Source organism: Hypomesus transpacificus, chromosome 14 (assembly GCF_021917145.1).
Source record: "Hypomesus transpacificus isolate Combined female chromosome 14, fHypTra1, whole genome shotgun sequence".
NCBI lineage: Eukaryota > Metazoa > Chordata > Actinopteri > Osmeriformes > Osmeridae > Hypomesus > Hypomesus transpacificus.
In genome coordinates, this window is record NC_061073.1 from 16,215,831 (window position 1) to 16,229,280 (window position 13,450).

The 13,450-nt window shown below is 46.7% G+C and overlaps 1 protein-coding gene across 1 annotated transcript; it reads right to left on the reverse strand.

Annotated features, from left to right (window-relative positions):
* Positions 1–345: 345 nt before the first annotated feature.
* LOC124476499 (DNA-binding protein RFX7-like) lies at positions 346–12,252 on the reverse strand. Its single transcript, XM_047033671.1, has 10 exons — positions 11,805–12,252; positions 11,015–11,048; positions 9,988–10,073; positions 9,461–9,499; positions 9,250–9,372; positions 8,738–8,854; positions 8,366–8,450; positions 7,062–7,269; positions 6,575–6,870; positions 346–6,446 (listed from the first exon to the last, which is right to left on the reverse strand). Exons 1-10 carry the CDS (start codon positions 11,936–11,938, stop codon positions 3,063–3,065), a joined length of 4,506 nt encoding a protein of 1,501 aa, XP_046889627.1. The 5' UTR covers positions 11,939–12,252; the 3' UTR covers positions 346–3,062.
* Between the last annotated feature and the right edge of the window lie 1,198 nt (positions 12,253–13,450).

The window sequence follows — 13,450 nt, forward strand, 5'->3', positions numbered from 1 at the left end:
GGGGTTGACATGACTTCTTGACCTAGAGCTGGGTTGATGATGAAACACGTTTCATGCTCTGCATAAAACTAAAAATACATGAAGTACCTGGTATAACCATGATAGTCATTTACTAAAGTTATTTTAAACAGTAAACATTCTACTTAATATGCTAATTGTAGGAAGGGAGGAAAATGATGTGAAGTACAGTTAGTATAGTTTCAGATCATGAAAATGTTAAAATGGACAAAAATGATGTCTATCATTTATAAATATTTTAAAATTCAGAACTTTGCTACCATGTAGCGTTGGCGATTTAGAGAAGAATTATACATGTGAAGATTCATCCAGGATGAGCAGATTCTTTAAAAAAGTTTATTGGCTTTTAAAACCACTTTAAAAATCTCACCAGTGAGTACTTTCCATTGAAAAAAAACATGTTACCGCGTTTGCAATATTAACAAGCTACTGTACATTAAGCAGTACACCACACAACTACACAGAAAGGCTCTTCTACTGGTACTGGTATAAATGGACAAAACAGTCAAACAGAGTTGGTACTGGCTAAGTCAGAAGTACAGAATCAGAGTCACTGCTTGATGGAACTCCTGTACAAAAGGTGCATTTTCCTTCATTCAAATATCAGTGCCTTATTCAATGTAAAAAAAAAATATGAGAAAATGTTAAAAATGTCTTTACTACTGCATTTTGCAAAATAAGAAAATGTAAAATCGACAAACAGTTATTAACAAAACATACAGAACAATATTAACTTAGTAAACATTACACAATGAGAGAGTAAAGTAACTCCAGTAACTAGCACTGTTCGTCTGGTTAACAGAACCCGCCCTAATCACAGAAGACAGTGGTTACCAAGAATACAAAGTTCTATAGAATTCATCACATGCACGCGTACAATCATTTATAAACATAATGAAGCATGAAGGTTTTAAAAGGTAATTTCAACATTTTTTTCCTTAACGCTTTATATTCTCAGGTATGAGAATGACTAAGAATGCGTATCTCATTGAGATTAATGCACATTTTGCTACAATACAATTATATAGTCATTTTCAGACGATTCTTTTAAATTTTCCTTTCTTACCTTGTTGTAAAAATTCGTTTTTTTGCGGGCATCCATCATAACATTAGTCCATAAAGATGTGGCAAAGCCATGTGTCATAAAAATTTAGTGCAATAATGTGAACCTCCAAAGTTTGCTGAAACATGAACCATTACATTTCCAGTGTCTGCTGGAAGTCTTCTAACACAATGTATATGTCACAGAAATGTTTGCAACCAGCTAATATCACAACCTTTTTCTGAAGAAACCATGCTATTGTTCTCGCTCAAAGCTCACATCACTTCTGCGAAAGCAGAGACTTATTATCTTCGGAAAATTAAATAAAAACACACACCAGCAAGCGAGACCAAACAGACAGCGATACTTCTACAATACATCGATCCAGAAATGCAACAGACAACATACAGTATCTTGCCGACTATAGTTCTGTTTAGATTTTTTGTAATGGCCCATAGATTTAGCTAGAATTATGGCCATAATATAGCGTCTTGATACATCAATTCCTATGTATCTATCCTATTTACAAATGGAACTTTAACATGACTTTTACAACATTAACAATAGCCAAAATTCAAGCAAGCATCCTACTTTATCACATACCTGGCTAGCAGTGATGGTTCCCACATGCTTTCAGGTCAGTAGTTGCCTATTCAGCACAGGACTGCGACCATATCACAAATTTACATACTGTACATATATTTTTGCAGCTTTATCTTTATCAGTTTAAATGTTGTTTCTTGTAATCCACCACTACATAACTCTTAAGTGATCGCATTTTCATGGCTGCCTGTTTCCCCTCATTGATATTAGTCATTAGGAGCAGATGAATGATCAAATCCATTAATAACAATAGCTCATCTTTGGTATGGAAATAAGGCTGGTTCTCCAGAAAGACAATAATCACAATTCATCTCTTGATCTCAAGATGACATCAAAACCAAGATCAAATGTTTTGCAATACAGCCTCTAGCCTTCAATTCAACAAATCAAGCCATCTCCATACCACTGATATTCATCCTGGGAGAGAAACCCCTTTTGCCACTACTCAGTGCACCGGACATGGGATTTATAAAATGATAACATATCAAATAATCTTGATCTACAACCGACAAGGGCACGCGTAGTGTAGTTTATACAACATGCATGCATAATGCTGCAACAGATTGTTTTTTTTTAAGAATAAGAAAATGTACTGAGAAAACCTTATCATAGTAACAGCTGCCTGGATGGGATACAGCTCGCTCAGGGTGGTTCTGATGAAGTCTGCAGAGTAGGCTATATACAGTCTCCCTAGTGGTGGCATTAGGCCTTTTGGACTTTGGAAATAAGGCAGCCAAGTTGTTTGCTTCCCTTCCATCGTCACATAATCTGCAAAACGGCCCAATTCTAGTTGATCCATCTCCTCCTTTTACAAAATATTGAACAGTACAAGTAGTGTAGACTTTGAGAAGATTTCCCTCCTGGACAAAGATCAGACATGAATCAGTATTCCGCTGATTTGTAATGTGATAATGTATAAAGACGATGTCCTAAATTCAGCACCTGGCAGCATCAGTTGCTCCCTTAGTAGTATTCTGATATGGTAGGCAAATGTCCTGGGAGGTGATGAGCACACAATTTGGTTGTCCTTCCATTCCAATCCTAAAACAGGATAACAGCATACATTTTTTGGTGAGGTCATTTGTGATTGTTTTTGTGCCAAATTTCTTACTTATCCCACTTTGCTAAAGTGATATCTGAATAGAAATATTGCATTGTTGACTGTAATATGGAAGATGAAGTTTCACCTGTGTGCATAACATATTTCAGATGGAGAGATAAGGTGGATAGGAACTATGACATGTGCAACTGACATGACAAGTGACAACGAGAAAACCAAATCAGTAGGAGAGAAATATTCTGGATAGGCTGGCACTTTTAACTGGACAGGTGGCCAAGTCCAGACAATTTCCAACAAACAATAATGAAAAACAGACACCATAACTATTTCACAACAATATTAACCCAGCATCTCAACTGTGGTCGGCTGGTCTTTGCTTTCCAGCCAGTCGAAACCCGAGTTCACAGTTTCACTGCATATCTGCTGAAATAGCGGGTCATTCTTCAGTTCTTCCAGTGTCGAGTCTTCATATTGTTCTTGCTGCTGATTGGGGTCAAACAGCAGGTTTGTGTCCAACGTGTTAAGGTCAGTTATGCTACTGGACAGCTCTGAGGTCAGTCTGATGTCGCTGGAGAAGTCGGAAGCCACAGCGTTGAGTTCTGAGGCCACCTGGCCCACCAGCTGAGAGCTGGGGTTCAACCCGTCGTCCCCCAACAGGTCCTTTACAGTGTTGTTGAAGTCAAGCTGCTGCTGCTCCTCCTCGTCTTGCTGCTGTGTGCTCTGGAGGAGGAGCTGGGGCTGCCTTGTGTCCTCCTGTTCCTGCTCACAGAGGTCTGCTTGTGCTTGGCTCCCCGTGTCCACGAAGCTCAGCCGCTCCCCGCTAGCGTTTAGGTAGCTGTGCTGCTGGAGCTCAAAGGCAGCCGGGCTGGAACTGACCGGGTGCAGCGGATCCTGGTGGGAGGCTCCTCCGCTGAACCCTGGGGTGGTCTCCAGGATCTGGGTGAGGTTCATACGGGCCGTGTAGTTGGACGGGAGGTTGTTGATGCCCAGGCCTCGGACCGCGTCGTCCCCGTTAGAGTCCATTTTGTTCAGCAGGACACTGGTGATCTTGGCGGGGTTGCTCTGACCCTGGACGGGCAGGACCTCGCTCTGCATCATGATGCCGAGAGGAACAGACTGACTGCGCTGGACCAAGCTGTGGATGGTGTCGACCGCCTGGCTGCCGGAGAGGATGTTCAGCACCTCCGAGGCGACAGGAGTGTTGAAGGGGGCCGCGACGGCACCGGGGGCGGAGGCAGAGGCGGCGGTGGTGGTTGGCGTGGGGGGGCCCGTGTTTCCGCTGAAGTTTCTCTGACGTACCGCGGGGCTCACGCTGCGACAGCGGAACGTTCCGGACCCAGACAAGCCTGAGGCCTTGTTGTCCAGCGGGGCGGGCACGGCAAAGCTCTCCTGCTTAGTGGACGTGGACACACCAGCCATCTGCTGCTGCACTGGTGAGATGGGGGTCAGACGGCCAAAATGAGAGTCTTGTCTCGACTGCGATTGGAAAGACTGGCCCGGTATGGCGAACGCGTGCGGTTTCCGAAACTGGTCGTCCACCAGGTCTTGGTAGCTGGGGAGAATGCCGATGCCTTGGCTGGACAGGGGACCTCCAGAGCTGCTGTTGTAACGGTTGTTGATCCACTCCAGCTTGGCTTTGTCAGGGTGGGTCGCCATAGGCCTCTGCATGGGTTTGACCGGGCTGCTGGACACGATGCTGGCATCGTGATAGCCCGTCATGCTGGAGTTGATGGGGGTGAAGGCGAAGGGATTCCGACACTCCACGGGGCTAGGGGGAACACTGCTGCTGCAGTTAGACAGCGGAGTGCTGATGGGGGTGTGCCGACCCATGGTACCATCCACGGGGGTGATGGGAGCCATGCGGGAGCATGGGCTCTCTCTGGTCAAACCATGTCCCCCGAGGGTCATCTCCGAGGTGGGGGTGGGGGTCGGGGTGGGGGTGGGGGTCTGGATGGGGGTGGTGCTGCTGTGGGCAGAGTGGTAGAAGGAGGACCCTGCTTGGTGAGTGTTGAGGATGGAGCTCTGATGACCAGCAGACTGGCCCTGCAGAGACATGTCCACACAGCTGCTGAACAAGGGCTGAAGGCCTTTGAGCTTCATCTGCTCCTCCATCTGCACCAGCTCCTCCACTATGCTGTCCTGGGTCATGTCGTCGTCATTGAAGGGGAAATAGTCCATGTTGGGCTGGGAGCCCGCAAAGTCCACGATGTCTTGATGGAGGGCGAGCTGGCTGGAGGCCTCTGTGGTCTGGCCCAGCATGTGGCTGGAGGCCTCTGTGGTCTGGCCCAGCATGTGGCTGGAGGTCTCTGTGGTCTGGCCCAGCATGGGCAGTGGGTCTGAGGAGGCCTGGCCCAGCATAGGCAGTGGGTCTGAGGAGGCCTGCTTCTGGAGTTCGTCCAGCTGCCCCTCCTCCCATATTGTGCTCTTCATGTCACTCATCGCAGAAGCCTCCTGCTCTCCCGAGCCGGTTGCTACGGCGACGGGATCGGCCGCGATCTGTTGCAGGGGCGTTGGGTCGGGGGTGCCGCTACCAAGGGCAGCGCTGCTGGTGCCCAGTGACAGATCCCCGGGTTTCAGCAGAAAGGCCTTGGGTTTGACCACAGTCTGGGAGCTCTCGGTGTGAGCGATGGGTGAGTCGGAGAGAGCCAGGATGTGGGTGGGCATTAAGGTGGCGTGTCTTACACTCACTTTGCAGGGAGCGCTCTCAGGCCTGGTGGCAGCACCTGCTCTGGGGATCCTCTTCACGGCGCTAGCGCCCGCTCCAGGTTTGGGATTGTCAACTACAGCCACAGGCTGCTGGGAGATGAACACCCTCTTAACAGGAATCACGTAGGAGTCCAGGGTGGGGCCAGTGCGCTTTCTAGGGCTCTTGGGGCCTGAGCAGGAGTCCTTGGACAACAGGGTAACGGCTGAGGAGCCGTTGGACGACATGCTGACGCTGGCGTTCTGATTATCAACAGTCAGGTACAAAGTACTGTTTTGAAAGTTACTGTTATTATTGCTGTCCTGAATCCCGACGGCTGCCGTGGCCGTAGGGGGCGACGTCGAGTCACTTTTGGTCCGGGCCGCTTTGTCAGGTCCCGGGGAGCACTTAACCAAGAAGCTGGGTTCACTGGCGGCCCTGTATTTGGTGACCCGATCCTCCTTGCCCCCAGAGGGCGACTCCAGGATGGTGCTCTGCTTCTCTGTGCCGGGAGCTAGGTGGTTGTTGTTAGCTTCAGACAGCGCTTTGTCGTGGCTGGTGGTAGGGGTCGGGGCACCAGGCCGGAGAGCCGGAGACTGGGGGGTGGCTGAGGGCCCGCTATGGGCCTGGGAGGGCTCCTCTGGAGCTGCAGAAGGCCCCCCCCCTGCTGAGATGGGCCTCAGGGCTGTGCTGATGGTGTTGCTGCTTCCGCTCGGGGACAGGGAAATGGCGGTCATTTTGACCACGTTGACCGAGCTGACGTGAGGGTTTGGCATCACCGTCTTGATGGGGCTGTTGGTGATGAGGAGGGTGGGAGGAGAGCGCAGGGTGATGGCACTCGTCGCCGAAGGCTTGGGCAGGATCTGGGCGTACCTGTGCCGGGCCAGGCGGTCGCCCACGGGGCTGGCGGAGATACTCTGGGGAGTTTTAGGGGACTGTTTCAGAGACTGGGTGACCACCTGGAAGTTGACAGGCAGAACTTTCCCTTCTGCAGTTCCCACAGGACTGGGTGAGGTCATGAGCTGCCTGCTTCTCTGCACCTGAGGAGGACAGCACAAGAGAGAGCCTGCTTCACATACAGTAACGACTAAACGATACAATCAATCGGGAAAAAAGGAAAGTTTCCCTTCAAGTATTGATCTTTCGTGGTAGAAAAAAAAAACCCTACCGTGATTGGGCTGGGAACAGCAGCCACTACAATGCCTATGGTGGGTTGAGGGGACAGCAGGGCGGGGCTGCCACAGGGGATGGTGGGTCCCGGGGTGCTGACCTCAGGCCTCTTCCCCTGAGCCTCGCAGGGCAGAGGGGAGTGCAGCTTCTGCTCCTGCTGTTTCTTCTGGATCTTCCGCTGCAGCTGTTGCTTGGCGTCGACGGAGGGCGAGGGGAGAGTCTTCACCTGGGGCTGGAAGGAGTTTGCTTCAGCCGTGGGGACAAACGCAGAGGACGGGGTGGGCGTCTTCATTCCTGCGGAGGCGGGGGATGCGATTGGTTGAGTGGCACGTGATTTATAAGATGCCGGGGGGGAGGGGGGCTAACGAATATGGAGTTTCTGCTTTAGAGACAAGATAACAGTGGAAGGAAATGTAGTGGAGAGAAAGGGGGGAGGACATGCAGGAAATGGCCCAGGCTGGATTCGAACCTGTGGCCATCTTTACCTGTTGGTGTTCCGGTCATGACAGTGAGGGCTGCCATGGACTTGGTGCCGATGTAGTGACTGTTGAGGAGGAAGCGAGCTAGTTCTTCTACGTTGTCAAACTGGCGGCTGAGAACCTTCTGGGCCCACTCACACACCAGACCGCAAGCAGCCGAGCGCATCTCATCCTCAGCGCTGGGAGACTGGCCCAACGGCTCCATGAGCTCACACTGGGGACAGAGAACAGGGAGAGGCAGGGGTCAGCATCTGGTGCAGGAGTCCAGTCTGGGGGTCAGCATCTGGTGCAGGAGTCCAGTCTGGGGGTCAGCATCTGGTGCAGGAGTCCAGTCTAGGGGTCAGCATCTGGTGCAGGAGTCCAGTCTGGGGGTCAGCATCTGGTGCAGGAGTCCAGTCTGGGGGTCAGCATCTGGTGCAGGAGTCCAGTCTAGGGGTCAGCATGTGGTGCAGGAGTCCAGTCTGGGGGGTCAGCATCTGGTGCAGGAGTCCAGTCTGGGGGTCAGCATCTGGTGCAGGAGTCCAGTCTAGGGGTCAGCATGTGGTGCAGAAGTCCAGTCTGGGGGTCAGCATCTGGTGCAGGAGTCCAGTCTAGGGGTCAGCATCTGGTGCAGGAGTCCAGTCTAGGGGTCAGCATGTGGTGCAGGAGTCCAGTCTGGGGGGTCAGCATCTGGTGCAGGAGTCCAGTCTGGGGGTCAGCATCTGGTGCAGGAATCCAGTCTAGGGGTCAGCATGTGGTGCAGAAGTCCAGTCTGGGGGTCAGCATCTGGTGCAGGAGTCCAGTCTGGGGGGTCAGCATCTGGTGCAGGAGTCCAGTCTGGGGGTCAGCATCTGGTGCAGGAGTCCAGTCTAGGGGTCAGCATGTGGTGCAGAAGTCCAGTCTGGGGGTCAGCATCTGGTGCAGGAGTCCAGTCTGGGGGTCAGCATGTGGTGCAGGAGTCCAGTCTAGGGGTCAGCATCTGGTGCAGGAGTCCAGTCTGGGGGTCAGCATGTGGTGCAGAAGTCCAGTCTGGGGGTCAGCATCTGGTGCAGGAGTCCAGTCTAGGGGTCAGCATCTGGTGCAGGAGTCCAGTCTGGGGGTCAGCATGTGGTGCAGAAGTCCAGTCTGGGGGTCAGCATGTGGTGCAGAAGTCCAGTCTGGGGATCAGCATCTGGTGCAGGAGTCCAGTCTGGGGGTCAGCATCTGGTGCAGGAGTCCAGTCTGGGGGTCAGCATCTGGTGCAGGAGTCCAGTCTGGGGGTCAGCATCTAGCACAGAAGTCCAGTCTGGGGGTCTGACGGTGCACCTCCAATGGGACAAACAAAGACTTACTCCATCGCCTGACTTCTGCAGATCCAGGTTGGGTAACGATGGCATGTGTACAAAAGCTTTCTTCCTCAAGCCGCTATAACAGTATGTGAGAAACAGTTAAGGTTTATTTACAGCCTTTGAACTGCCTACAGAAAAATGTGGGAACAACTGTCGTACACGTTAATCAGGTTTGTTCGACTCCAGTTGAGTACATTTACATTTAGCAGACGCTCTTATCCAGAGCAACTTACAGGGACATTCCCCCGAAGCAAGTAGGGTGAAGTGCCTTGCCCAAGGACACAACGTCATATCGAACTGGTAAACCTTCAGATTGCTAGCCCGATTCCATAACCGCTCAGCCACCTGACTCACTGAGTACATTTGAAAGGATATTTAGATTTGCCTCTCATGCCCAGCCGTCGTGCCTTCATGTTGGGAAAGACATTCTTCATGATCTTCCCAAAGTCTGCAGCACTTAGTGGGTTGTAGCCTAGATTGTCACAATAGCTCCTGAAACACATTTAAATAAACATCATGTACATTTACTACCATGCCATAGTATGTAGGGATATGAATGATTATTTGAATGAAACGTGGGTCTTCAGTTTTGTATACCGTATGGGTGGGCTAAAGCCTAATTTATTTGACATGGCTTTTAAATGTTTATTCATCTACATCAACATGCATCTCAGAATTGTAACTTCCACTGAATGACTTTATTACACAGTATTATTACACAGTATAATAAAGTCATTCAGTGGAAGTCAAAATTCTGGGATTATACTGTAATAATCCATGATTATAAAGCAATTGTGATTTGCACAAACCTTGTTGCTAATTGCATTATATTTAGCCTTGCCTCAGAAATGCAGATGGCTCTAAAGGTGAGCAGCAGGCACACTCACTTGTACTCGTCGTACACCTCTTGCTTTGGAAGAGACGTCTCTGGATGTTCCTCTAGGTGATTCCGAATCCAGTTAAATGCATACATCTGCTGTGTCCGACTGGATGACATGGAGCTCTGATCACTGCAACGGCGCAAAAACAAACACAGTGAAGACAGATCCTCAATGGATAGGACTGATTGCTTGTCCTTTAGAAGAGAAACTTAAGTACCATAGTCCAGGAGTTGTGGACCCCCTCTGATTTTCAGTCCTATTGTTGGAGTATTGAGGGTTGAGGTGATGAATAGATATGGGGAAACAAATGAAAAACACAGAAAGCTGTATATAGCAAAAGACAATCATTAATAGGGTTACTTGATGATAACCACAGAGCCATGATGCTGGTGTGACACTGTACAGTGGAGGCAGGAAGAGCCTGGCTAACAAATGTGATAATAAATTCACAGGCAGACAACTTGACATTATAATGTAGACAGGTGTTGGTCGTACGCATATTATTAATTAGCTGATGAATATACAATGATAACAATGTACTTTTAATATTTCTTACAAATGCGAGTAGGGACATTTTATGGACGTATTTAATCAAATTTCTTGATCATAACAATCCACTTTAATAACCAAAAAATGCATATCAAAAAAGCATTAGCAATGTAAAAACAGACAGAGGACGTTTCTCAAACTGAAATAAGCCCTTGAATCCAGCTCAATGACTGTGGTATTAAAGTGAATAAATACCTTTTATCATTGCCATTGCTGGGACCAGAAGGCAACTTAAGGTAGAGGTAGAGTTTTTCAATGTCTGTAAACTTCTCAACATCTTGCTGTGAACATGGGGAGGAAGAAGACCAAAGTAAACTCAGTAAGAACAATGCTGAACCAACAAATGATACTTTGTTGAATTTAAACAAAACGGAAACACAAAATTAAGACCAACTGACAAGAGTACATTGTAAATCAATTGTGTATATGATCCTCCTTTCGATAAGGTCTATGCTAATGGCAGTGAGTGGGCTACTCCTGATTGAAACCTGAGTGTGAATTGACATGGAATGCGGGTTAACAGTGCACTCTGCAATTTGAGGCAACGGCTATTACAACTGATGAACATGGAGAACATTAACACAATTGCAAATTGCAAGAAAAATCTAAACACTATAGTATGTTAAGCACACTTGAAGTGCGCCTCTTTTTAGAATCCTTTGGCTTTTAAGAATAAATAATCTTACCTCTTCTATTGCCTCTCGCCTGTTGCTAGGGTAACCAATACTTATGAATGAGGTGAGAGTCAGCCAATAAGCATCCATTAAAAAAGCTTTTTACTAGACTCAGACCAGCATGCAGTGTGCCAACTGCCAGTTTCCTTTAAAGTGATGCAAATGCAAACCTAACAGAGTAGGCATACTACACAGTGTAATGATTAACACAATCTGCCCTGAAAAAAAGATTTGAAAAATAGATTTTGGTTTGACCTAAGGTAATAAAGTGTTGGTCTCTTGCCATGTTATAACATGATGTCATCTGATCACCGGACGTGTGACAAGTGAGGAATTTGACATTCTAACAAGAATTCAGTGTTGACATAAGATTAAATTTAATAGAAATCGGCACCCTCAATTCATGGTCAACTAATTTATAATTATATAAAGTTTAAAACATTGGTAGTGGTGAACTTGTGGGCTAGAAATAAGCAGCTGAAAAAGTACTAAAACTTCAGTATCCTTTCAATATTTCTACCACAGCCAGCAGAAATGCAATTACTCACCAATATGTTGTCCACTTTTGATTGTACGGATTTGCTGCAAAAGGTGAGACAGCAAATGTCAAATAATGAACGGTGACACATCAGGTAATCCAGTGACTATTTCTTGCAAGGACCATTGGCCAAGGTCAGATTGGATCACCTTTCCTTCAATCTTTCCAGGCATTAACTGGGATGCAACAATAGCTAAATGCATTCATACTTTTCATGTAAATGGTTAGCGCCCTCTACCCCATAACCTTTGATGGCTGTCAGATAGCTACGCCCAGATGTTCTGGATCACGTCTGGACCAGACCAACCTACATTAGCGCACACAGAACACTGTTAGCTAATATTAAACAACTGCCTGTCTGATCAGCCAGATATTATATTCTTAATTCAACGCCCCTAGGTCACCAACTGTAAAGATAGCTAGCTGGATTATTTAGCTCCATCATCAATCAAACACAATGAACTATATTATGTCATGCACGCAACACGCGAAAAACAAACATCATCGACTAGTGATGGCTCTAGCTAGCTAGCTGCTAGCTAGGGCTCAGGTGTATTACAAGAGGCCTCCCTTGACTGATTTGCTAGCTTGCAAACTAGTTATTATTTGCATATGAAGATAACCAGCTAGCTAAACAACCTAACGAATATGGGGTTAAATAAATGAATAGCATTTGCAACCATGCTATCTAGATATTAGCGGTAGGCTGGGCGGGTGTCAATACTATCGTTTTTTTTTTTTTGACAGCGACTGTATTTGCGTGTTGATCATCCATTGACATTGATCATAATCAATCTTACCAAATGGAATTCTTTATTTTGAACTGCAATGCATTTGCCTCAGGCCCCTGAAGTCCTGGCACTAGCGTTGGAAGTGAGCCTAATCCCGAAGTAGGCTTTTGGTGCTGACCAGGTTGTTGTTGATCATCAGCCATCACGATGATTCTTGAGGGGAGGTGAGGGAGCTTTAACAAGTAGGCCTCATCCTGCTGTAGCTCGAGACCAGAGCGCCTCTCCGGTTGTGCATTAGCTTGCTAGACCGGACCCAACGTTTTCGAACGTTTAAATAAACCTTAGCTAGCTAAGTCAACCTACTAAAATGACAATAAAGCATAGCTATTAAGACTATGATATGACCATTTAAATGTATAAAACCAAACAAAACACATTCGGGAATACAAAATACATTTCGCAGAGGTCTCCACTGCCGCAAACAGCACGCCTGCAGCAGCCACGGACGATGCTGCTGCCAGGCAGTAGGGGCGCACGCGCAGGGAGCGGCATCAGATGAGAAGTAGATAAGCGGCTACTGTACATTGATAGTGAATGTTTTTTCATAATGACAATATAATTGTTTAATTAACTAACATTATCATCAATAAACATGCCCAGTTAAATCGATTCTTGACAAATTTAACACTACACTGTACAACTTCAAATTATATGCAAATATTTATGTATAATAACTGATAAAAAATCGAAACTCCATGCTTGAATTCAGAAGTCTAAATTATGTATAAATAACCTGTACCTGTCTGACACTAATATGGCAGGCATAATCCCAGATACCTGTTCAATACTGCCACCTTCAGGTTTACAGTTATTTTCCTGAGTTTGAAAATAAAGATAGTCAACAGGCCAAGAATGACCTTTCCTTCTCCTTGTATTCTGTATTAGTATTTTACATAAATCCAAACAAATTTGTCATATATGCTACTTAAAATCTGCAATGTTAAAGAAGGTAAGATAAGGTTCTCATTAATATAGAAATTAATTTGGCGTATTTGAGATGCTGTCTATGATAGTGAGGTAAAATGGTGACACTTCCTGTATATCTCAAAAGATCTCCCTGTTAGTGATTCTTTTAGTGTATTTTTATACTCTATTTTTAACTTGCTGCTCCCTGCTATTCAATAATAATCTATTTAACTGTCAATCTCCTGTCACTTCTAATTCAACATCTTTCAACGTTCTTGTCTGAGTAGTCTGTCTGTCCTTGCTTCATGTTTCACTGGTTTAGCATCGCTGAATGGTTCTGTACTAGTTTTTGTCAAATGTCAAATGGCGACCAATGTATGCTTTCCTAGATGGTCATTTTGGTCATTTTTAACTGCAATTAAGATCTTGCTGCTCTTGCTCCCTGCTTTTATTGATCATCAAATGTTTTACTTCTAGAGTTTAAAGGCATCAAAAGAATTGTGTGGTTCTCAGTAATAAGGCCAGTTCATCAGGTCAAAGAGGGGAATCAGACAGGGCTGGTGTTGATGTGATCTTCCTTATTTTTCTAACTGTTTGGCTTCAATCCGGGCCAGTGGCTGAGGTCACCACAGCACATGATTCAGTGTGTCTGGGCCTCACGTGTACACTGCAGCCCTTCTTTAATCCTCTTAGACCTACATCTTCTGCCACCGAAGCCCGGACTCCAAGATCATCTGCCATAATCTTAT

What these genes read in the sequence shown, in the direction of transcription:
- LOC124476499 (XM_047033671.1), bottom strand. Translation starts at nt 11,938, where the DNA reads ATGGCTGATGATCAACAACAACCTGGTCAGCACCAAAAGCCTACTTCG. An exon ending in GGCATGAGAGGCAAATCTAA is followed by an intron (nt 8,451 to 8,737) that starts ATATCCTTTCAA and finishes ACTGTTTCTCAC; the next exon opens with ATACTGTTATAGCGGCTTGA. An exon ending in TGCAGAAGTCAGGCGATGGA is followed by an intron (nt 7,270 to 8,365) that starts GTAAGTCTTTGT and finishes CTCTGTCCCCAG; the next exon opens with TGTGAGCTCATGGAGCCGTT.